The following is a 25,991-nucleotide window of genomic DNA, read 5'->3' on the forward strand; positions in this document are numbered from 1 at the left end:
TTCATGACAACCTTGAACACACGTTCAGTTTTGGTGTCGTAAGTAAAAAATTTGTGCTTCTTCTCAGTAAGATACTTGAGAAGACATTTAAATCCGTCCAAGGTTTCAGCCAATACACGGCATTCACCCCGACGTCCAATTTGTAGTGAAAACTTAACTTTCACGAAATTCAAAAGTTCCATGCGAAGAGCATGGAAATCGGTAGTGGTTATCACAATAGGGGGAATCTTTTCCTTCTTGGCATTAAGCCGGGAAAGTTTACTAGAATTTTTCTTGGATGATGGATCATTCTCATCATCCGTGAGCAAATCAAATTGATTACTCAAATTAATTTCTTCAGAAGGGGGGTCAAGAGTTTGCCCCTTTCTTTTGCGTTTAGGCGCCATGGCGGCAGTAAATTTTTTATCCAAATCGACTTCCAAGCAGATTACTATAAGAATCTGAAGGATCGAAGAGGAATTTTCCAAATCGATATCCAAGAAGGATTACCTCGGGTAGGGTCCAAACAAGGATCGAAGAGGAATAAGAGGAGTTGAACAAGGTAGAAATTTTTTACAGGTTGAGCACTGAAAAGTGCTGTTTAAATTTGTTGTAGCTTTAGGTAGTAGTAACACTTCCTTAAGCAAAAAGCAAATAGATCCGCACGGCAAGAGAGCACGATGCGGACTGAAACTTTGCATAATTGTTTGTTATGGTCTATCATTCATATTAGCAGAGGCGTCGCGTGTCTCATTTGTTTACATGTTCACCAAACTTTGTTCGTTATAGTTTGCCACCACATATTAGTTTTTGTTTTATTTTTCAAGGCTCCATGCATTCGAGGGACATATTCTCAATTACTATATTAATCACTACCTAACGTAACATTTGAAGGGCCTATCGTCCTGTGAAAACAAAACTTGTATGGCCCTTTTCGCGCTAACCGAAGGAGGAAGAATTGCAAAACTTAACTAATTCTTGTTATTATCACAAGGCTAACTCTTTCGACTGAAGTGTAATGAAGAATATCCGTCAAACGCTTCCGAAAACATTTTTTAATACAAACATTGTCCAAATCTAGAGAAAATTCATGAAGTCTCCTGGGCAGTGGTGGCACGAGTACTGGAGTTTAACGTTTTTCCTTAACATTTGACACTTTGCGCAATGACCATGGAGAAGACACACAAACACAAACTGGCAAGCGGAAAAAATGTCATGACATTTCTAAACTGTTTTCTGCAGGCGACCGAACATTTGCGTACAATGAAGCAGACAAGACCAAAGGCGCGTGCGACATTAATTTATGTCATGTAGAATTTTGCTGATTTCTGGCTTATTATAGCATTTATTTGATGTTTATTGTATGGAATTATAAAATAAGAGCGAATACTAACCACTCATAAGCTTAGATGTTAAAATTATGCGTAAATAAGGGAGTTAATAATTTACTGTCACACGCAAGCTTGCATCTAAAATGTATTTTCAATAAACTGTTTGAAAAATAATGGGCTACGACATTTTTTCCTATTCACTATCTCCACCGTTTGCTTGTAATGTAGAAATACACGACCGCCCGTGTGCTGGCTGTTTTGTTTTGCTCTGGACGATGGTTTTGCAAAAAAAAATGTACTGTTGCCACCTCTGCTTATTCATCAAACACTATCAGAAAGAGCCAGGGGAAGCTCATAAGTTTTGACAGGCGCACCGGTGCAACCATCGGTAATTGAGAGATTTACAGCTGACAAGAGAGTGACAGCGAGCTTTTGCGCTCTCTTTCTCCATTACACTCTTTGCCTGCAATCAGATATCCAAGTGCACAGCGAGAAATGCACGCTTTAGGCATCTTTACATCACAAATCGACCGTGAGCCTGCATAAAGGCGTATTTGCAGTGATCGATTCTCTTCATCGATTTTCTCTTTGCATTGCTACAGCTAAGCGAAACAATTTTCTAGAATTTGTTCAATGCAGAGTTGTGACAGGTTGTATTGGCTTTCAAAAGCAACAGCAAATGCGTCGAGAAACGTTAATTCTAGCGAATTATTAACAAAAGAGAAAATCGACGAAGAGAATCGATCATCGCTTTTACGCCCTTATGCATGCTCACTGTCGAAATGTTCTTCTGTTCTAACTCACACATTCAAACCGGTTTGTAAGTATGATGACGTCCAAAGCGTACCAGACTGCTGTTTCCGTGTTGCTCCCGTTTGACGCGCGACTGCTGAAAGATTCAATGACAACTAGTGGTGCAAACCGCCATGTGTTGTGGAAAATTTGTGTTATGTTTCAAGAGGTGATAGAAGGTCTGCTTGGCATACATCAAGCATTTCACCATTCACAAACTTGCCACCCGGCACCCAAAAAAGCTCGCTTTTAGGTGCACTATTTAACGAGTTTCGTCGTGGTAGTGATATCGACATGCTTAGAAATCAATGCATTAGGTATTAGCGAAGACATCATATCAAGAAGACTGGCAACTTTGCGAGAATCCAAACGACAGATACAATAGCGCTGCGCTTGAGTGAAGGTGGAAGCAGCGCTTAGAAAAATGAGCAAATACACAAACCTTTTTTTTTCTGAGGATGTTATCTTTGCTATCAAATTCGTTCGAAGCATTTACATTTGAGCGGCAGATGACGCGATTGTACCTGTCTCATAGCGTTCGTATGAGAAAATGGAAGAGTTGCTAGTCTTCTTGATTTGTTGTCTTCGGTATTAGCATAGAGGTAACTCTAAGACCACTGGGTCCCGAAGAAAATCATTATTATTTTTGGCTCACTCAGTACCAGAACAACGGTCCCAAGCAGTCCCAAGCTATTTCACTCACCCCTGCATGTTCTGCATGAATCCACACATCCCTGATGTTATCTGTCAAACTTTCATAGCGAATCAAAACAAACATAGTGTAGTAAAAGAATTTCAACGAGAATAGGGTACGTTAATCGTTTGCTTGGGACCAATAGGCTACTAAAGTGGTGAGCCAATTTAAAATCGTTATTTTCGTATTGATTGTTGGTATTAGGCAGACCATCCGGACTGAATTTAATCCTTCTTGAAGCAAACCAAGGTCAAAGATTGAATTGAGCCACACTATAAAAGAGTGTATTCATGGTCACTTGTGGTCTGGAGTAAAGAAGTACAGCTTTAATGTGATCATAGAATCTATAAAAATCTAAACACATTTTTTTAAATTACTTACACCTGTGTCGTGCACAGGTTGCACATGTGGACGCGACGCCACTGGATATTAGAAGCGGAAAAGCCCGATCTGAGTAAGCCTACTTGTCGGATTGAAAACTAGTTAGAACCAAATTGATATCGGTTAGGCTTCTTGATGTAATTTGTGACAACTGCCAAACCTTCCATTTCCGTTCCGCTTCCGTCCACATTGCGTTTGGGCCTTCAGTCTTGTTGTTATCAGAAAAAATGGTTGCTATGATGGAGGAATGTATTTAAATATATCGTGATATATTGAAAATATCATCCGTGTAAATGATAAGTTCAAGAAGATGTCTAGACCCGTGATTTTAATGCAGAATTTCATGTATTTCTTCGTACCTTTTCAAAATCATCGTAATTTTTCAGTAGCGACATCTTTAAGTCGTTTTTGTGGAAATTCATTAATACTCTCCGTCCATTTTTTTTTCTCATAGTAATAAAACTAATTGTTTCGATTTTGACAGTTAAAACGCATTCTTCTTCTTCTTCATCGCATTTCAAGATTATTACTTATCGCATATTAGCTTATTGCGTGTTATCAACTTAGTGTTCTAGATGCACTTCCACAGTTATTAATTGAGAGCTTTCGATGCCTGTACCGTTTTTGCATTTGTATAATTGTGTAGCATGTACAATCATACTCTATGCCCAGCAAACTCGAGAAATTTTCCAACCCGAAAAAATCCTAGACCGGATCGGGATCCCGACTTAGCTAAGGGAGGCCTCCAAACGCAATACATTGCTTTTATTGAAATTATTATTGGAATTAAAGGCTTTATGAACATGAACAATATATAAAAAATACATGATTTTGAAAACCTTCGTAATTTTAATTTTAATCGCTAAATGGATTCTTCAATATCAAGGTCAATAGTCAACAGTGATCACCGGAAGAAGTTGTCCAAACCTAATTTCAATGAAATACTTCCATGCTGAGATTTGATCTCTTCTCCAACTATCAATTCGATCATAGGTCGTTTGGTATTTTTTAAGTTTGTCTTTAAAAACACTAGAAATATCTTTGAGGGTCCAAAGATCATCGAACTGGGAATGATTAGTTTATTGCTGGACCCCGGAAATTCCGATAACGTATCCCAACCTACTATCGAAACAACCGTCCTAACCATCCCTGTGATACCATCATAAAAAAATAATTGTATATAAATGACATTGAACATATACGTTATTGCATCGATAAAGCATATATCAAATCGAATTAGTTTCTAGGGTTATAGAACATATCCTATATCCATATTCCAACTACTTACATTTATTACCAACAATTTAACAACTTTCGTGTTTATATAATTATATGTAAATGCTTTCACCGCCTCCCATTCACCCTCTGATTATGCTTTCCCCCTAAAAAAACGATTCAAAAAAGGTGTTCCACACATAACCGCAAAAAGAACTATCATGCATACCCATTAGGCATTAGCACTCGCTTACCTATTTCATGTTTTTATTACCATACTCGTCTATGATGTAGAACAAATCAATTCGATCACCCTTTGACTTTACCACCCCCGTGAAGTGTCGATAGCTCGTTAACGTTTTCCCGATTGTGGTGGGCGTTGCCACTAGCTGTACATGTTTTTCGACTATTACAACTTCCTGTTAATGCTTTCAAACGTAAAAAAAACCGCAGTTATGATTTTTCTAAACATAATTCTTCCTTTGCACGGATCAGTCGATCGAAAGCGGTTGAAATGGTTAGTTCGTGACTTCGTAAAAAAATAGTTAAAGTCCATTTTGAGCTGATTTATTCGCATTCCAGGAATCGGAACCGGAAGGCAAAACCTACTTTCAACGGTATTTGGATAGCTGTTTCGAAAGGATTTGCAAAACCAAACTCGTCACGGAGGCTATAATTCTCAATCAGGCTGGGATTCCACTGAGGAGCACGTTCTCCGATAACGAAATTTGCATTCAGCAATCGGGCCTGTATGTCAGCTTGTTCGACAAGGCGCTCTGTCACATTAGGCACCTGGATGCCAGCGATGAGTTTCTGCTGCTGAGAGTAAAAACTAAGAACAACGAGGTAGTCATATCGACCGATCCCGAACATGGACTGGTGTTTGTTGCCGTGCAGCAACCGGAATAAAAATGTGCTGCTGTAAAATCATCTGAACACGTGATTTGATTTGGTCATTCCGAAATTGTTCATTCTTATGCGATTCCGAAACTGCTCAGTCAAACAGCAATGAGTTCAAATATCGGAAATCGGTCACCTTTTACATCACCACACAAAATGCTGAGAGCGAGCGGCATAAAAACATAACGTGGGTTGGTTTGGCGCGTAACGCATCCTTGAAATCAAAACACATCAGCTCAAGGATGATTTTTCAAAAGAACGTATCTACAATGATTCAAACGTCAGCTTTCGCACGCAAACTAACAGCACTATCTTTTCTGGGTAACACTACCCATTCTGATGGTGGTGTTACTTTGCGTGGCGAGCTAGGAGTTTCGACAAATTAACGTTAGAATCATTGTTTACAGAATCAGATACGTCCGTTTGAAAAATCATCCTTGACTTGCTTCTCTCGAAAAATCAATGAATGAAACGGGCGGTGAGAGTAGAACAACCACCACCCGTACGCAAGCAGCAGCATAGAGGGTCAAGGAGGAGTAAACAAACACAGCATAAAATACATAAATACAACCCACCACTACTACCACACTGTAAGACGGGGTTTTCTCTCTCGCATGCATTTCCCTCTTGATGTTTTTGCTAAATTTTCTCTCACCGACGAATGTTGTTCGCTTCAAAACGCTCTCTGGTTCTCTCGTTCTCTCGTTTCGATTGCCTCTCGTAGAGTTTTGCCACTCTCTTCTCCTCGTACCTATCTCACCGTATAATGGGCTTCCTTTGATAGCTGATAACAGATAACGTTACCTAAAACTAATAGGAATAGGAAAACTGGAAATTATTATTGCAACTGAAACTGAACTTCCTCAAAAGGGCCAAAAATGTGTTTACGTTAAATCTTCTTGGTGACTTCGGTGTACTTATTGTGCATTTAGATAAAATTATCTGGTAGCATTTCAAAATAACTGACGAAAGTACCAACAATAACAACAACATCAGTCTTAAAGTTACGATTTCCGTAAAAGTCGGAAGAAGGTTTGGAAGTCGGAATTTAACTTCCGAACTTTCCTTTAGTGCTGGTGACTCAATATTGTCAGCTTCATAAAAAAATAGTGTACCGAAGACACCAAGATCCAATAAATGGAAACCCGCACTTTTATCACTTACTTAAATACAAAGAGGTGCCGTTGATTACTGATAGAGTTTTAGCCGGTTATCTTTATTCTGGATTCCTTGATACCATTTATTGTAATTAATATTTGATATTGATATTTTGAAAAACTCAATAAATGTGCCATTTGGAGTCAGTATAACCACAGAGGTAACTCTAAGACCACTGTGTAACCTGACTTATAACGAATATACGTTGTATACGAGTACCCCATATACAACGTAAAGTTCGTCTAATTTTACATTACAAATGCTATGCAAAATTAGACGAGTCATACATTGTATCCGGGTTACTCGTATACAACGTTTATTCGTAAGTCAGGTAACACAGTAATAGCATAGAGGTAACTCTAAGACTAGAAGGTTCCGAAGAAATGTGCTCAACTTTTTGGCTCAGCTCTGGCACTCCCTTCGGTCCCAAGCTAATCGATGCACCCCTCGAAACATAGAAAAATCCACGAACCCCTAATTTTATCTGTTAAACTTTAATAGCGAATCAAAACAAACATAGTGTAATACTAGAATTTCGACTAGAATGGGGTACGTTAATCGATTTGTTTGGGACCAATAGGCTAGTCAAGTAGTGAGCCAATTTAAAATCGATAGTTTCGTATTGATTGTTGGTATAACTACTACCATAAAGGTAACTCTAAGACTAGTAGGTCGCGAAGAAACGTGCTCAACTTTTTGGCTCAGCTCTGGTACGCTCTTCGGTCGCAAGCTAATTGATTCACCCCTCGAAACATAGGAAAATCTACGAACCCCTCATTTTATCTGTCAAACTTTCATAGCGAATCAAAACAAACATTGTGTAGTAGTAGAATTTCGACTAGAATAGGGTACGTTAATCGATTTTCTTGGGACCAATAGGCTAGTCAAGTAGTGAGCCAATTTATAATCATTAGTTTCGTATTGATTGTTGCTACTACCACCGTCACCATTCCACTCGATCCATGGCTGCACGTCGCTAGCCAAGCTGTCTGCAAAGACTCCGCATGTCATCTAGCACCTGGGCAATCCATTTTAATACAAGAAAATGGTTGATGTGATATTAAAACGATGAAATGCTTCTTAATCCTTGGAGAAATGCTCTTTCACTACGTAGCTACTCAGATTTACTGACCTTACCTGCCCGTGTTGTTTTAGTCAGTGGAGTGGAGCGACTGGCAAGCGTCTATTATAAGCTTCTAAATGAAGATTCTAAAAAAAAAACAACTCGTAGAAGAAGCTTCTAAAGAAGAAGAAACTTTCATAAGAAGCTTCCTTAAGAAGATTCTAAAAGCAGTTTCTTTTGGAATCTTTTTTAAGACACTTGACCGTCCCTCCGTTCCTCTGACTAAAAAAAACCCGGCAGGACAGTAAATATAAGTAGCTACGCAGTAAAAGCAACAATCAATTCGAAACTAACAATTTTAAATTGGCTCACTACTTGACTAGTCTATTGGTCCCAAGCAAATCAACTAACGTACCCCATTCTAGTCTAAATTCCAGTACTACACTATGTTTGTTTTGATTCGCTATGAAAGATTGACAGATAAAATGAAGGGTTAGTGTATTTTCCTATGTTTCGAGGGGTGAATCGATTAGCTTGGGACCGAAGATAGTACCAACAATCAATACGAAACTAACGATTTTAAATTGGCTCACTACTTGACTAGCCTATTGGTCCCAAGCAAACGATTAACGTACCCCATTCTAGTCGAAATTCTACTACTACACAATATTTGTTTTGATTCGCTATGAAAGTTTGACAGATAAAATGAGGGGTTAGTGGATTTTTCTATGTTTCGAGGGGTGAATCGATTAGCTTGGGACCGAAGAGAGTACCAGAGCTGAGCCAAAAAGTTGAGCTCGTTTCTTCGGTACCTTCTGGTCTTAGAGTTAGATGCTGTCCAGACTGAGCAGTTATAACATGTTATAACGGTTGTCAAATAATTGCAACACATAAACCACCATCAAGATAGTGCTATAACATGTTATAACCATAGAGGTAACTCTAACACACTGTCCAGACTGGAGAGTTATAACATGTTATAACGGTTGTCAAATAATTGCAACACAGAAACCACCATCAAGATAGCGCTATAACATGTTATAACCAATAACTCTGTAGTCTGAACGTACTATAAGACAAGAAGGTCCCGAAATAACGTGCTCAACTTTTTGGCTCAGCTCTGGTACTCTCTCCGGTCCCAAGCTAATCGATTCACCCCTCGAAACATAGGAAAAACCAATAACCCCTCATTTTATCTGTCAAACTTTCATAGCGAATCAAAACAAACAGTGCGTAGTACTAGAATTTCGACTAGAATGGCGTACGTTAATCGTTTGCTTGGGACCAATAGGCTAGTCAAGTAGTGAGCCAATTTAAAATCGTTAGTTTCGTATTGATTGTTGTTATAACTCTGTAGTCTGAACGTACTATTAGCTCTATGGTAAAAGCATAGACCAGACCATAAGACCAGAAGGTCCCGAAGGAACGAGCTCAACTTTTTGGCTCAGCTCTGGTACTATCTTCGGTCCCAAGCTAATCGATTCACCTCCATAGGAAAATCCACTAACCCCTAATTTTATCTGTCAAACTTTCATAGCGAATCAAAACAAACATAGTGTAGTACTGGAATTTATACTAGAATGGGGTACTTTAGTCGATTTGCTTGGGACCAATAGGCTAGTCAAGTAGTGAGCCAATTTAGAATCGTTAGTTTCGTATTGATTGTTGGTAAAAGAGCATTTTCCAAGGTTTAAGGAGCATTTCTCGCGCAACATTTGAAAAAGCCCTATGTCAAAATAGTAAACAAACCAGAAAATAAAGAGCAAATTTTTCAGCCACTTATTCATATATAAGGAAATTGAAGTATTTTTGGAATTGAAAATGTTCACAATAGCAATAGTAACTGTACCTCAGTATACAACATCCAAAATACATGAAAATCGATTACAATTTAATTGTTTTAAATTATTAAGCCTTTTTGTGAATCTTTCAATGCTTAGGCCCTTTTTCTTAAGCCACTGTGCTTGTCATCGGATATGGTATGCCCTTTGCTAAGCCTTTTCAAACGTCAAATGAATACGAAACAAATCATCGGCCCTGTCTCAACCGCGAAGCAGCAGTTGGGCATAGCTTTGATTTGAAAAATATCAATCATTGGCCCGACTTAGAACGTCACTACACGGATAGAAATCTCCTTATACCTTTTGGCAAATTTCCATTGCTGATTATTCATAAAATGTATAAGTCAACTAATAAGCAGACGCCTTGCAAAAAGTTAATAAAGATCATGTGTCAAATGAAATGTATAAGCGGTCACACATACCTTTTATGCATTCTAATAGGACCTATGTGGTTTGTTTTATGGAATGTATAAGGCTGATGCTTTGGCAAAAATGTATAAGTGAAACACATGAATTAAATAATTGATTTTCGTTTCGTGTAGGAATGGATAAAACATGTTGGGCCGTTTTAGCAAGTGGACTAGTGAGGGTCTAGTATAAGAGAGAAGCAGACTGGCGGTTGTTGAGCCAAATGAATTGTCAAAGCAAGATCCAATCGAGCAGCGCCTATCTTGAGTGGATAGGATGCCAAGGCCGCTTGTTTTGAATTTGCTCCTCTCTTAGACTAGACTCCCTCTAATGTGGACCTATGAATGATTCGAAAAATTTCGGTGATCGGCCGTTTTGAAAATCTACACACTTAGATTTTTTTGCCGAGATGGGCACCACCGAGCAGCTCGGTATTTTGTTTTGCTGAATCTCAGTTAAAAACTTGCCGAGATTCAGCTAACAAACAGGATATTTGCCGACATCTCAGCTAACAAACAAAAATTTTGCTGAATCTCCACAAGTTTTTCATTGAGATTCAGCAAAATAAAATGCCAAGCTGCTCGGTGGTGCCCATCTCGGCAAAAAATTCTAAGTGTGTAGTTATTTTTAATGAGTTTTATGGATGATGCGGAACATGCCTATACGATTGGTAGCTATTTTGCGTTGCTATAGAATAGTATCAAAAAACGATTTATTTAGATTTTGGTCATAGGCCCTTTTCAAACTGCACAACTCTTCGTCTTGCTCTAGTCCGGTTGTTAGCGGCCATTCAATTATTTCGTAACTCAGGTAACAATTTGATGCTTAGTAAGTGTTTTAATTCAGCCTTAATTTGAATAATTGTTGTACATAGACCACGTTAACCTTTGTTCTGTTTGTAAACATCTAAATCTGGTGATTTTAATCACTCGAAAGCTTAACAGTGATACAACTTATAAGCTTTTTAATGCATTAAATAACAGTTTTTTCCAACTCTTGTTCAGCCTTCTAGTTTTATTTAAAAAAATGAAATGGAAGACCACTTAATATCTTATATTTTCTGCTTTACCTTGTTGCTGACTAATTGGATTTAAATATGTATATTGTTATTATAAGTCGAAAAATTTCCTTTGCATTTCAGGATTCGAGCTGGCAGTCGCTGATTTACAGGCGTCAACTATACCTAAACTAGAGTCGGTGTATAATGAGTCACGCCAAGAGTGAAGCCAAGTCTACCTATTGAACTGTCAAATCGGCTACCTATCGTGCAAAGTAAATAAACATTACGATGCTATGAAAGGTCTACGAAAGGTATTGCAATGAAATATAAAATAAAATTGAAGAAATCATCATAAACACGCAGCGAGCATTAAATGGTCATGGGATACGTTTGGTTTTGATCAGTAATGAGAATTTCTACTATTTTTTGATAAGATAATTTGACAAAATCACTGATAGTATGATTCACTACAGCCGTTAGTTTTGGTTCTCGCTAGAAGTCATTTAAAGTTGATGTAGAAGTCCTCTGTTGCCAAGTGAAAAGAAAGGGAATCCTTCGGAAACCGTGATGCGAGTTCAACTGTTTTTCTCTTGGCGTGACTCATTATACACCGACTCTAACCTAAACCATGGCCCACTTAGTAATGGAACAAACTCTTTTGCTCATGACAGCGCTCTTAGTGGACGTTTTTGGAAGCTTTTGACATCTATTTGTGGACAAAAACAATAACAATGTATTTTTTTTTTTCATTTCATAAAACGCTCTTGTTTTGGAGATAGTCACCATGCAAGAGGAGCGTAGAAAAAAAATCGTGCAAGCTGGCTAAAGTGTCAAATTTTCCTAGAAACACCATATGGCGCGTGCTAAACACGCACAGGGAAACCTTGACGATGAATCGGAAGCCTCAAAGTAAACGCCGGAGTGGAACTGCCAACCGTCAGTTCCATGGAAGGGTCGTGAGGTCCATCAGAAGCAACCCAGATATGTCCGATCGCGATTTGAGTAAAAAGTATGATGCCGCCGTAGTTCAGTGCAGCGAATTCACTACCGCGAAGACTTAATGGCATACCGCACCAGTAGTCAACCAAATCGATCACTCAAGCAGAATACCGTAGCTAGAACCCGTGCTCGAAAGCTGTATGACAACCTGCTGACCAAGTCCGGTGGGTGCATACTTATGGATGATGAAACCTATGTAAAGGCCGACTGTGGAAAGCTGCCAGAACCAAAATTTTACAAGGTGAAGCCCCGAGGAGGTGTCCCTGACAGATTCAAATTTGATTTTGCGAATAAATTCGCACGCAAATATGATCTGGCAGGAAATTTTCAGCTGCGGCCAGAAAACAAAGCTTTTCGTCACTGAGAAAATGATGATCTCGGAGGTTTACAAAACCGAAAGCGAATTCTGCCCTTCATTCAGTCACGTGATGGTCCGGTGACATTTTGGTTGGATCTTGCGAGTTGTCGCTGTAACCGGGAAGTACAACAATGGTACAATGACAACGGAGTTCAGTTTGTTTCGAAAACCTCAATTGTCCCCAGTTCAGGCCCATTGAAAACTACTGGGCAATTATGAATGGGAAACTGAAGGTTAAAGGTACAGTCATCAAAACGGCAGTTCAGATGAAAAATAGATGGGATAAAATCGCCAAACCAGTGATGAGACCGTTGTGCGTCGCTTGATGGGTCGTATTAAGGGAAAAGTTCGAAAATTCCTTCGAAACCGCGATGAATAATTCGTTTCGTTTTGTTAATATAATGAATAGTATGCACTTGAGTGAAAACCGTTTTCAAATCCGAAATAGACCCAAATGATGTTGTTCCATTACTAAGTGGGCCATGCTTTACTAAACCACTTAAGCATATGTGTGGCAAAATGAATGTTCACAACCTTGAAGCACGTCAAATTTAAGTTGAATAATAGCAAACGGAAGAGTGTTATACAGCAATTCGGATATCATCGGTGAAGCCATGAACAGGGACGTAGTGAGGGGATGGCGAAAATTACCCCCACCAAGGGCTAAGGGGTGAATTCAAATATGCTTTCCTAGCAACTTCTCAGCGCCAATAATTTCATTGTCAATTATCCAATGGGCGTGATTGCAAAGGCATTCTGCAAAGAACTGGAAAGTATTTTCTATGGTTTTCCGTTGAGAACTTTGTAATTGAGTAATTGAAAAATTTAGTTTGATTTAGTGATTTGTTTAGTTTAATTTTGAAAAATATTAAATGTGCTTTGACAGGAGGACTTCTGATAAATTTTCTGGAGAATTTCAAGGGTATTATCACAGACAAACAGACGTAACTCTTTCTCCTCAATCGTCGTATGCGTTAAAACGTATAATTTGAATATTCACGAAACTTTGTCCCCCATCCCAACGCTAGCATCAGTTCACTTTGACGTTTCTTTACATTCTATCAAAATTCTATGCAACAAGCAAGTTTTTTTCGGCAAATAGCTCGCGAGATGTCGTTAGTTAGTTCCATAACGATATTTTTAGGGAAAATTAATTTAAAGTGTTACGCCGGTTTGTCTGTGGTATTATGATAAAAAAGTTCATGGTAATTACGAGGTGAACTCCTTTGGGATTCTAATGAGAATCCCAGGTGTATTTCAAAAGAAATTCTTAGCAAAATTAAAAAGGTACTATCAGACCGGATGGATGTTTCGAGCTCTGAAGACAATTCAAATAACAATTCCCATGGATTTCTGATCACAATTCCAATAAAATCCTGATAAGTACTCAAAAGAACTTCTGACATTATATTCATAAGAATTGCGATAATTCCAAATACATCTTAAAATGAAAACAGTTCCAAAGGAACTCTAACGAGGACAATAACTTTTGAAGAACATACCAAGGAGGGATTGATTAGGGAATGTTTAGAAGAATTCCTGAGGAATAGTAGTACTTGTAGAAGCCATTAATTCTAAGGTAGTTCTGACTCAGATAATTCCTAGGAGGATGCAAAGAAAATTCCAGGAAAGCTCTGTAAAAATTTGCAACCAAATTGTTAATTTAATTCAGATATAGTAATAAGATTTTCCTATTATTGAACAACATTTACAATATTGTTGCAAGGGGAATTAAAGGTTAAAGTAATCTTCAAGATTTTGGGACTTGATTATTTTATATTCAACTTTCTGGGACTGGGACTTGCGAGATTTTAAACTTGATTTTTTGTTTCGATACGCTGGACACAGAAAATAAAATCAATGTCGGTAGCACAAAGATGAGCAACAGAACGGCGATGATGAGGTATGATGCAGGTAAGTATCAACTTTCCCTATCTTTCCAGGTTGCGGTTTTCGTTCAGGTAAGTTCAATAATTTCACTAACACTTTCTTCTCCCTTTCACGTATCCACTACTATTTATTACTAACTTTTCCTAATAATACATCCAGTTCACTTTTTATTCATACAAAATTCTCTAGCGATCAATTCTTCACCTTGTTTACGTTTCACAACGATGACGATTCAGCAAGCAAGAGACCACACCAACGACGAATCGAGCTTTTTATATCCGAGGGGTGATCGGAAGTAATTTTTCCACCATGTTGCCATTTCCGAAGGGCCGTTAACGTCATCCTTCAATGGTTGTCGGAGTCGGTCGACCTATCAATGTTCGAGGGGATCGGTGGTGTCCACGTTGCAGGTTGACATGTAGGTGGTTCTGCGATGATCTTTCGTGATGAATAATGATGATGCACGAACATTCTGGCCCCTTCAGAAATTGTATTTCTGATTATTCCTCGATGAAATGCTTCCTTCCATTGGGTAGTTTTGGTTTACCGTGTTCTACCCTGTCCGTTCGTTGAGTAGTTCCGATTTTTCGTGATCGATGTTTTGGTGATAGACGTCATCTTGTTGTCGGTCTACTGAACGACGATTGTTATTTGTTGCTGTTGCTGGCAAAAGAAAACAGAAGACCCGGTAGCGGGTTTCGCAAATATATAATTAATTGGACAGGTTCTCACCTTGTCCCTTTGAAAAAAGGGCCTTGTATAATTTATTGCAGGTCCTCTTCATTGGAGATTGATTTGGATGATCATATCCAATTAGTGCTGGTTGGTTGGAGATTCTTCGGTGAGCAGTGGATTAGACGACGAATGGTTTTCATTCAGCGGTGATGGTGCAATCGGCAGCAAACAGATTTTGGCTACCGGTCGAGTAAATTTCCCGTGAGGTGTTTGTAGAGTGACAACACGAACGATTCCATCGGTTCCAGGGTGGATCTCGGTGATTCGGGCTGTTCTCCAGCGCATGGGAGGAGCATTTTCGTCTTTAATGATGACCAGTCGTCCAATTTCAATGGTGGTTGAAGGATTTATCCACTTAGTTCGTGGCTGGAGAGTTGCCAGATATTCGATGTGCCATCTCTGCCATAAATCTTGAAAGATTTTTTGCGTTTGCTGCCAGTGACGAAGACGATTGCACGGAGTTGCTGAATAATCGTAGTCAGGAACAGATTTCAAGGTGGAACCGGTTAGAAAGTGGCCAGAAGTGAGCGCCTCAAAATCATTAGGATCGTCGCTGATTGGAACGATTGGCCTGGAATTCAAGCAGCATTCTATTTGAGCGAGGAGGGTTTCAGTGTCGTCGAAGGCCAAAGTGTGAGGTCCCAGTACTCGGAAAAAGTGTTTTTGTGCCGATGCAATTGCTGCTTCCCACAGTCCACCAAAGTGAGATGCTTTCGGCGGATTGAAGTGCCATTTTATCCCGTTTTTCGTGCATTCTTCGGCGACTGCAGCTTTATGTTCTTGACTGCGAAGTAGGTGACGTAATTCGTTGGCAGCTCCTACAAAATTTCGTCCATTGTCGCTGTAGATTTCGGAACAGAGACCTCGCCGGGAGACGAATCGTCGCAAGGCTTGGATGAACTTCGCTGTGCTCAAATCAACCACCAATTCCAGATGCACGGCTTTTGTACAGAAGCACACGAAAACAGCCACATATGCCTTTCTCGGTGCTGCTCGTCGATGATGTGGTTTGATTTGGATGGGCCCCCAATAGTCGATGCCGGTTACGGTGAACGGCCGAGTTGCAGTGACACGAGCAGCAGGTAACTCCGCCATAAATTGTTCTATCATTTTAGGACGGTTCCGGAAGCAAATGACGCAGCTGTGGACCATTCGCTTGACAAGATCCCTGGCCCCTATGATCCAATACCGGAGACGGAGTAGCGTGAGAAGAAGCTGTGGTGCTGCGTGAAGATGTCGTAGATGAAAGGATCTAACCAGCAGAGATGAGAATGCGTGTGACGATGGTAGGATGACGGGATGCTTGTTGTCGAACGAAAGTTGAGAGTTGCTAAGTCGTCCGCCGATCCGAAGAACTTGATTGTCGTCGAGAAAAGGATGAAACCATCGAAGACGAGACTTCGCTGGTACAGGTTGCCGTTGTAGTAGTTGTTGTCGTTCGCTGCCAAAACATTGTTGCTGCACTAGCTTGATTAGTGTCGATTCGGATTTGATGATTTCCTCCGTGGTGAGAAAGGTGCTTGTTGGACGCTGAGTGATTTTAAGCCGACAGTTTTGTAGAAATCGAAGACAGTACGCTGTGATCCGTAACATGCGTGCGTAGTTGGAGAACTTTCCGACATGCTCATCAATGAATGACAGTTCTTCGGCAGCTGGAACTGCCGTGACGAGTAGCTTCTTGGTTTCTTGAAGGGCTTCTTCGGGTTGATTAGAGTTGGATTGAGCTATTGGCCATTCGGAAGGTTCACGCTGTAGCCATTCGGGACCGTTCCACCAAAGATTGCTTTCGGTGAGATTATCCGCTGTTGTTCCTCTAGAGATGAGATCAGCTGGATTCTGTATTCCGGCGACGTGATTCCACGAGCAGTTTTTGGTAGCAAGCTGGATCTTGGATACTCGGTTCGCCACGAATGTTGTCCATGTAGAGGGAGAGGATTTCAGCCAGCAGAGTACTACAGTGGAATCGACCCAGAAAAATGTATCGACCGTTATTTGAAGCGAAGCCATAACCTTCTCGTAGAGTTGAGCGCCAGCAAGGGCACCGCACAGCTCAAGTCGCGGAATGCTTTGTTTCTTGAGGGGTGCGACTTTAGATTTGGAGGTCAGGAGCGCTACCTTGACGCAGCCATTGGAGTTTGTTGATCTAAGGTAGACACACGCACCGTATGCGTGATTGGAGGCGTCGGTGAAGACGTGGATTTGCAATGATGTTGATGACGGAAACAGAACGCAACGTGGTATCCGAAGCTCGTTGAGGGAGGGAAGTTGAGACTGGTACGATTCCCAACGGGTCTTGAATGTGGGTGGAAGTTCCTTATCCCAGCTCCATGTCTTTCCCTCGTCGTCCACGAGTGTCCAAATCGCTTGCATAAAGATTTTTGCTGTTGTTACGACGGGTCCAACAAGTCCAAGTGGGTCGAACAATCGTGCTATGTACGAAAGTGCGATCCGTTTTGTCAAAGCTTCGTTAGATGAGGTTGAAGAAAGTTGAGTTTTGTAGCGAAGAACGTCGGTGGCTGGCTCCCAGTGGAGCCCAAGGGTTTTTATGCACTGATCCCTGTCGAGGTCGACCGATGACTTGAGAGCCCTGTTCTCGGTCGGGACGTCTTCTACTACCGCTGGTTCATTTGAAGCCCATTTCCGTAGTTCAAATCCTCCTCTTTTGAGAAGAGATTCTAGTTGCTTTCGTAGAGTGATTGCTTCTTCTATCGTGTTCGCTCCGGAAAACAAGTCGTCAACGTAAAAGTCCTTACGAAGAACGTTGGCAGCTTCGGGGAAATCGTTCTGCTCGTCATCAGCCAGTTGCTGCAGCACTCGTGTAGCAAGAAACGGGGCGCTAGCGGTACCGTAAGTAACGGTTTTCAGCTCGTATGTTTGTAGAGGGGCTTCTGGTGACGGACTCCACACGATATGCTGCAGGTTGTTGCTACGTTGGTCCGTCAGAATCTGCCGATACATTTACTTGACATCGGCGTTGAGCAAGACCGGGTGGATTCTGGATCGCATTGTAATTGATCGCAGGTCTTCCTGCACGATAGGTCCGACCATGAGTGCGTCGTTCAGGGATGGTCCATTCGGTGTACGGCAAGACGCGTCGAAGACCACGCGTACTTTCGTAGTGGTGCTGTCCTCTCGTATGACGGCATGATGGGGAAGATGGTAAGAAGGATGTTGTGGTTGCTGGTAATCCTGCACAAGTTCCATGTGACCTAGCTGTTCGTACTCGTCCATGAAATCTCGGTACTGTTGGCAGAGTTCATCGTTTCGAGTGAGCTGACCTTGCAGGAGACGAAAGCGACGAATAGCAGTACGACGATTGTCGCCGAGGTTAGCGAGAATGTCTTCCTTCAGAGGCAAAGAAACGATGTAACGACCTTCGGGAGTTCGAGAGACCGTTCGACGAAAGTACTCTTCACATGCAGTTTCCTCCACCGAGTAACAAGTTCGTGAGCTGTCCTCTTCAAGCGACCAGAATTTCTCCATGAGATTGTTCAAATCGGCAACAGTAGCGATGTTGGCAACGATCGGAGTGATTGATGGACACTGGGTGGTTTTCCCGGAGACGACCCAGCCGAAGACGGAATTGATGAGCGTTGGCAGACCAGGACCAAGTTGGATTCTACCCGAGACTTTGAACAATTCAAAGAAGACTTCCGCACCTAGAATAAGATCAATTGGGCTGGTTCGGCAAAAAGCAGGATCTGCTAGTTGAATGCCAGGTGGAATCTCCCAAGACGATGTGTCGACAGCAGCTGAGGGCAAATCGATTGCGACTTTCGGCAGCACGAGAAATTCAACAGTGGTGTTATAGTCGCAAACACGAGAGCGGATTTTCGAGAGGAACTTGAAGCGTGATTCCGTGGAAGATTGTCCTATTCCGGCGATAGGAAGGTGGATTCGCTTACGCTGGACCTTGACAAGTTGCGAAAACGTTTCTGTGGCGAAGCAACATTCACTGCCTGAGTCTAGCAGCGCTCTAGCAGCATGTTCCGTCCCATTATCGTCGACTACGATGACTACAGCTGTGGCGAGCAGAACTCTTTTGTGTCCGTGTCCAGCGGAAGCGTAACTGACCTGCTCGTTGAGGGTTGCTGATACCGAAGCGGATGGTTGTTCGATTGATTGTTGGGTTGAATTCTCCTTCGGGTGAGGCATGTCAGCAACTTTCAAGCTAGTTGCAGCGGAACCTTGGCAAAGCTGAGTGTGATGGTGACCTCTACATTTGCGACAAGTGCTCGAAGACGGACATTCCTTGGCCATATGTCCCTTACGCAGACAGTTACGGCACAATTGGTGACGACGAACTTCTCTATCCTTCTCCTCAGCGCTCAATTTTGAAAAAACCATACATTGGTACAGAGGGTGATGATCCGAGCAAGCAACACACTTTCGTTGGTTGGTTGGACTTGCTCCGTGACTGGCAACCACTCGTTGCACCGGTTTCTTGGAGAAGTTGATCGGTGATGGAGTCTCGGTGGTCTTTCCGATAGTTTGAAGAACCGAAACTCGGCGTTGAATGAACTTCGTTAGATTCTGGAACGATACGGCGTTGAGTGTCGATGCGTGTTCTTCCCAATCCCTCCGGGTAGTGGGATCTAAACGGATGCTCAGCATGCGGATCAGCAGAATGTCCCAGTATTCCGTTTTCTCCCCGAGCTGATGAAGGACTTTCACATTGGCTTCGAACTTTTCGACCAGCGAGTGAAGCTCCGAAGCGGACTCTTTTTTAACGGAGGGAAATTCGAACAGCGAGTCGACGTATGACTGCTTTAGGCGTACGGGATTCTGGTAGTGGTCCAATAGCAGATTCCAGGCGACCTGGTAATTGTTGGCACTAATAGCGATAGTTTGCACGACCTTCAAAGCATCCCCAGAGAGCGACGAGCGAAGATAATAAAATTTCTGGATGTTCGACAGTTCATGCGAAGAGTGGACCAACGAAACGAAGAGGTCGTGGAAGTTCAACCATTGGTCTAGATTTCCGGCGAAAACTGGCAGTTTTATGTCGGGTAACCTTACATGCGACGACATAGGGCTTTGCGTGGTTAAAGAAGAAGTTGAAGAAGTGCGTGGCGACGTTGGTTCATTTTTATTGACGGCGAGCAGGAATCCCTTCACCCTGAAGTAGAACGTCTCGAATTCAATACGTTCCTTTAAGTGAGCTTCGATGGCCGCTTCATCCAGCGTTTCGAGCTCGGCTTGCATGGCATTGAAATCGTTCCAGATGGCCACAAGGTGATCCAACCGGACGGGAACCTCGTGAGCACCAGTATCCTCCTGGTAGCCATCGACGAACGACTTGATAAGTCCGAACGAGGTTAGGAGGCTCTTCTGCCTCGTCTTCAGCGATTTAATTCGCCGCTCGTTCGACATCGGGTAGGAATGTGTTGAAGGGTTGAGTCGGATCTGAAAGCCACAGACCGCGCAGCTCAAAAGGGCAATGAATAGCAAGATTGGAAACCTAATTACCTGATATCAGGCAAGCAATGCCTTGTATTTTTATCCAATCGTTGCTAGGAGCAAAAGAACCTAGATGTGGAGCGGGTAACCTCAACCTGGTGCGGCACGTGGTGTATACTCTCAGTAGGGCAGGCGGATGACCGGAGTTCGACGGTATCCGGCTCGAAGGACCAATTTGTCGGTAGCACAAAGATGAGCAACAGAACGGCGATGATGAGGTATGATGCAGGTAAGTATCAACTTTCCCTATCTTTCCAGGTTGCGGTTTTCGTTCAGGTAAGTTCAATAATTTCACTAACACTTTCTTCTCCCTTTCACGTATCCACTACTATTTATTACTAACTTTTCCTAATAATACATCCAGTTCACTTTTTATTCATACAAAATTCTCTAGCAATCAATTCTTCACCTTGTTTACGTTTCACAACGATGACGATTCAGCAAGCAAGAGACCACACCAACGACGAATCGAGCTTTTTATATCGGAGGGGTGATCGGAAGTAATTTTTCCACCATGTTGCCATTTCCGAAGGGCCGTTAACGTCATCCTTCAATGGTTGTCGGAGTCGGTCGACCTATCAATGTTCGAGGGGATCGGTGGTGTCCACGTTGCAGGTTGACATGTAGGTGGTTCTGCGATGATCTTTCGTGATGAATAATGATGATGCACGAACAATCAATAAGTAAAATTGAGATGGCGAAGTTTATGTGATTCTGAGAAAAAAAATACAACATTTGTTGAAGGCCGGAATTTTGAAATATACTGGAGATTGCGATGTTTAAAAAATCGAATGTTTTAGACTTTGAAATTTTAAGGAATATTATACTTCTGAAAAATGTGTTTAGTATCAGAATCTTTAGGATAAAAGGTTCATAGACGTTATTTTTTTTTATGTCAATTTGTAAAAGGGCGCAGTTAACCCTCACAACGCCTCTGATCAAGAATAAGACGATGATGCCCAGTCGGAGCAAGTGGGTTTTATTTGATCGTCATCTTCGACTACGTCGTACAGACTCATTACTTAAAACCTAATTTAATCTAAACGCCTTATTCTAGCACTAAACACATGTTTGGTCAAAATAAAATCAAACTCGCTACAAACATCATTAAAGGAACGCAAACAAGAATTAAAACAATTATTGAATCCAAAGTTCGTTCTGTGAAATGGAATTGCAAGTAACGGGGAATTACGGAATCGTCGAGGAGGAGTATTCCATGGAATCAGTTCCAAAAGTTCAGGACATTCCACGTTTCATGTTATGAGGTCAAAGATAAACAGTCTTTGCAATTTGAGACGCCTGGCAGAGAGGGATTCCAAATCAATCAGCTTGCATCGGTCGGGATAACTTGGAAGATTGACTGGATCATTCCAGGGGAGCTGACGCAATGCAAACCTTATAAAACTTTTCTGAATCCTTTCAACCGCAAGGATATGCGTAACGTAAAATGGAGACCAAACCGGGGAAGCATATTCTAAAATGCTGCGAACCAGCGAGCAGAATAGCGTCTTGAGACAATAAACATCGGTGAAACCAGAAGCATGACGACGAATAAAACCAAGCACAGTATACACTGAGGAAATTATCTCTACAAATTTCATAAACCCCATCGTATGAACGCATGGAAATATAAGCCTGAACCAATTTCATAAGTATCTTATGTTTTCATACTCCATTTATGGTATTCATAATTCGATACAATAAAAAGTGTACGGAAAACATTCAAATTTCATAAACCCATCGTATGAATTATTTTGGCGCAGCTTATGGCAAAAAATCATACGATCATCTTATGAGCACTATTATGGCAGTGCAAATCAAAACATCAACAAAACCCAAGATGGCGGATCCAGTTTCACGACGTGGCGCAAGAATTCGCAAACCCGTAAGTAACATTTAAATCTTATTGTTCAATTGAAGTCTACATTTTTATTTACATTTGCAGACACCTAAACTAGCTGCTGCTACTTCTGCGTTACCAATATCCGCTTCATCAACACGCCGAAAGTTACAACCTGATCGGGTAAGTGTCAGATTCAATTTTTGTTTTAATAATTTAATGCATCAGTAAAAATATTTAAATAGGAAGCGGACTCTATGATTGTATCAGCAAACAAGAGGACCCGAAAAATCGTAAGTATAAAGATCCCAGCTGATTCGTTATTTTTACTATTTTCGTTTACAGAAATCGGAATCACCTTCAATAACGGAATCAATTTTGACACCAGCCGCAGCTCCAGTTATTCAGCTGGAATCAACAATTCCTGCTGTGTTGAAGGCAACAGAGTTGAGAGTAAATGAAGTTCTTCAAACAAGAAATACGCTGAGGTCCCTGGAAAATGTAAGGCAAAACAACAAAAATCAATGCTGAAAAAACTAATCAATATCATTTTTTCTTAGCTACCACAAATTGACGTGCTGGGAAAGCTTTTAAGTAAAGCTGACAAAGCTGTACCTATTTCTCCAGCTCTACCTTCGCCGATAGCATCAGTCACAGTAAACACGACCTGCCTCGGGGTTTCACCATTCTTTGTAGCTACTTCGCCTGATAGAGTTGCTTCCCCTATTGAATCAACGTCGAAGGCTAGTGCAACAAACGGGTTGACGAATTCCGTCGAATTTTCTAAAGTTACAGGTCGAGTAACTTCACGGATTGCAGCAGGGTTAAGAGCTATCACAGCGAACGATTCCACGGGTTCCGCAGATGATTCACCAATCAATACAGCTGCCTCAACGGACCGAGTAGCATCCTTGGTTGCATCAGCATCGCAAATTTCAACTGATCGAATCGAAGATTTACCAGTTCTGACAGTTGCATCGGCTGATCGAGTAGCATCCCCGATTGCGACAAAAGCTAATGCAACGACGGTTTTGGAGGATTGCGTTGAACTTTCCCCAGTTTCAGCAGCTATATCGGCCGATCCAGTACCCACACCGATTGCATCAAAACCAAAAGCTGCCACAGCAAACGTTTTGACGGGTTTTGTCGATGTTTCTCCAATTCACACCGTAAGTTAGTTTAATGAATTTGAAAAACCATTGGACTAAATATTTTTAATTTTTTTTAGCAACCTGCATTTGAATATCAGATTTCAGCTGATTTGCTGAAATCCTTACTGCACGGAACAGTAATCGGACCACCACCAGCTGCGAAAGCTGCATTAGTTTCAGCCTTATGCCTCCAAGCTGTGTCAGGCAAGAGTTTTGAAAACAGCATCATTTCACCAGCTGAAGTATCCTACCGAGTGAATCCAGAATGTCAAAACAATGCAGACACTTCTGTACACCTGTAGAAACAGAAACGAATGTTCTGGAAATTGTAAGTACATTGATTGAAATACAAATGGCATAATAATAACTTAATTTATTAGGAATCCCAAATTGGTCATAAAATTCCTTTTGATTTGTTCGGAGCGCTCCTAGATGGAACGGTCATCAGACCAGAAATACTAACTAGAACTGAGCAAACTGCAGTGGGTATAACAGCTGATCAAGCTACACCATTAGCTTCTGCTTTTCCAACGGTTAAGCAATCTGGCTTTTATGTAGAAAACGTTGACCTGACCTTAGCTTCTACATCGAATCCTGTTGCTTCACCTTCCCAGTTGGTACTAGAATCAGCTGCATCGATCTCTAGTGACACGGATAGTAATATCGGCCCGGAAAATCCGGAAGAAACACCAAACTCATCGAACCCACAGGTGTGTACCACATAGAAAAAATATCATCCCTGTCCTATCTACTCTTCTGAGTGACACGGATAGTGATACCGGCCCGAAAAATCAGGAAGAAACACCATCCGAAACACCTATCTCTTCAGACCAACATGTGTGTGCTTTTTGTGGTTTGTGTGTTTTCTTCTGATTTGCCAGTACACAACTGTTTTTTTTTGCACTGTAAAAATCTGCATAGTAAATTGTGTATACAAATTCAAATTCAAAAATCTTCATGAAAACGTTGCATTATGTTGCTTTATGTCTATTTACGTCGTTTAAATGAACCGATAATATATTTTTTTAAAGTAAAACTAAAAATACCTTGCATAGCATAAATTAACAGGAATAATTTGAATGATTTCAAAGAATCCATGCTTTTTCTCTCCGTGCGTGCACTTAAACGCGAAGCACACTTCGATTTGTTTTTGTTTACAAGTTGCTGTTTGCTTCAGAAGTTGTTTTTAGTGATTGCTTAAAATGTAATTTGTAATTTGTAAAATGTACTCATTTATTTATATAAGAAAAACTTTTATGGCACACTTATCGTAAGTATTAATTTTAAATTTGTATTTATAGGCATTTTCCGGTTACCACTTTTCACCAGAAGTGCTAAAAAGGCTACTGAGTGGGACCGTTATCGGAACTAAGATTCTTTCCAACGCTGAAGCTGTAGAGCTCACGGAAGCTAGCAGGAAGCTTGTCACAGACGTCATTGCCCGGTATCACCTGGAAATTAACCGAAAATCTTCTTTTGAAGTATTGGATGAGTACGCTGAAGTTATCATCAAGATATTCAAGAAGGAAAAGAAGGTAAACAAACATAATATCTTATAACGTTCTGAAAATATCACCTTGTTTATAAATTTCTACAGAGTACATATTGCTCACATAGAAAGCACCGCAATCCAGGGGGAAAGTTATACAGCCGTATCAATTACATCAGGCAATCAGAAAGAAAGAGGATAAAAGAAGAGGACGATCATGTTAAAGGGATTAAGCAACCGGACACTAACACGCGAGTAGCAAATCCGGAAGCTTTGAATGCTATTTCCTGGTTGCAACTGAACAGATCTCCTTGGTCAAGTGTGCTCGTGCAATGGGAAATCTCCTTTCCAGAGAGATGCCGTGATCTGAAAAATTCAAATAAGTTTTCTTCGGTTTTGGAATCTTATCCTCACTTGTCTGACGAAACGGGTTATCAACTGGTAAGAATTTGATTGACAATTGATTGTGGATTGACACTAATTTTATATGATTTTAGCTGGATATTGATTTTCGCTTATTGGGATACGGAGACCCAGCTGTCGGCGAAAGGAAGTGGAGAACATTGATAGATGACATCGCGTTGTATATTGCGAAGCACGCTAAGGATCCATCAGCAAAAGAGTTGCTACAAATACTACGCAATCCGGATTACGGAATAGGTAAGCACCAGACAATTTTCCTAAAGCTAATAGAGGAATGTACTGCCAGTGGACGCATAATTGTCCCATATGACATTTCAACAATTTTGAAATTTTAAAGCTTACCTCCATAATTCATATGTATATACTTTTAGACTATTACATAAACACATAAACATAAACGGTGAGTCGATTTGTCCCACTTAAATTATGGACGCGTATGTCCCACTGGAACTAAAAATTGTTCTAGTGGGATAAATATCCGTCCATTATTTAAGTAAGACGAATCGACATACCACTTTTTTCGAGATTTGCGTTTTGTAACATGGGACAGTTACGCGTTCACCAGCAGTGCAACTCATTGCCAAATTAAACACACCCATACTTTTTACGTAACTTATTGAACTGTAGGGGTAAGAAAGGCATAGCGAACAAGTAGGGCATAGTGAGTATCCTGTGCTCCAACTTGGACTTCCGGCCGTTCGTAACAAGTTGGTTGGTGGCAGGATCAATATCATAATTACTACTACCAGTTGATTTGTTTCCAACTAGTGGAGATCCAGAGCCAAAGTGCAGGATGCTCACTATGCTGCACCTGTTCACTATGCCCATCCTTCCCCTACTCTTAAAGACCAATGCACATAAGTGATATCGCGGTGGGTGATGTC

General features: G+C 41.0%; 3 protein-coding genes and 1 long non-coding RNA gene across 4 annotated transcripts in view; 2 read left to right on the plus strand and 2 right to left on the minus strand.

Annotated features, from left to right (window-relative positions):
- Window positions 1–15,919: 15,919 nt before the first annotated feature.
- LOC135701315 (uncharacterized) lies at window positions 15,920–17,702 on the minus strand. Its single transcript, XM_065222074.1, has 2 exons — window positions 16,340–17,702; window positions 15,920–16,185 (listed from the first exon to the last, which is right to left on the minus strand). The coding sequence occupies exons 1-2, from the start codon at window positions 17,700–17,702 to the stop codon at window positions 15,920–15,922; spliced, it is 1,629 nt and encodes a 542-aa protein (XP_065078146.1).
- Window positions 17,703–20,117, minus strand: LOC135701316 (uncharacterized). Its single transcript, XM_065222075.1, has one exon. It carries the CDS (start codon window positions 20,115–20,117, stop codon window positions 17,703–17,705), a length of 2,415 nt encoding a protein of 804 aa, XP_065078147.1.
- Window positions 20,118–22,153: 2,036 nt separating this feature from the next.
- Window positions 22,154–22,860, plus strand: LOC135701320 (uncharacterized). The gene is made up of 4 exons (XR_010517621.1): window positions 22,154–22,227; window positions 22,290–22,337; window positions 22,390–22,545; window positions 22,605–22,860. It is a non-coding gene; the product is annotated as an uncharacterized LOC135701320 (long non-coding RNA).
- Window positions 22,861–23,471: 611 nt separating this feature from the next.
- LOC135701317 (uncharacterized) overlaps window positions 23,472–25,991 on the plus strand; it is a 29,691-nt gene continuing 27,171 nt past the window's right edge. The window contains exons 1-5 of the mRNA XM_065222076.1: window positions 23,472–23,523; window positions 23,628–23,905; window positions 24,497–24,730; window positions 24,793–25,125; window positions 25,182–25,344. Coding sequence (XP_065078148.1) covers window positions 23,472–23,523; window positions 23,628–23,905; window positions 24,497–24,730; window positions 24,793–25,125; window positions 25,182–25,344 — 1,060 coding nt within the window. The remainder of the gene's footprint in view (window positions 23,524–23,627; window positions 23,906–24,496; window positions 24,731–24,792; window positions 25,126–25,181; window positions 25,345–25,991) is intronic.

Source organism: Ochlerotatus camptorhynchus, unplaced genomic scaffold, assembly GCF_037179485.1.
Source record: "Ochlerotatus camptorhynchus isolate MF236.1 unplaced genomic scaffold, CSIRO-AGI_Acam_v1.1 ptg000156l, whole genome shotgun sequence".
Lineage (NCBI taxonomy): Eukaryota > Metazoa > Arthropoda > Insecta > Diptera > Culicidae > Ochlerotatus > Ochlerotatus camptorhynchus.

Coding starts and splice junctions, on each gene's coding strand:
- LOC135701316 (XM_065222075.1), bottom strand. CDS start 20,117: ATGTCGAACGAGCGGCGAATTAAATCGCTGAAGACGAGGCAGAAGAGC.
- LOC135701315 (XM_065222074.1), bottom strand. CDS start 17,702: ATGTATCGGCAGATTCTGACGGACCAACGTAGCAACAACCTGCAGCAT. Junction 16,186..16,339: donor AAAGTTCTCCAACTACGCAC/GCATGTTACGGA, acceptor ATGTTTTGGCAG/CGAACGACAACAACTACTAC.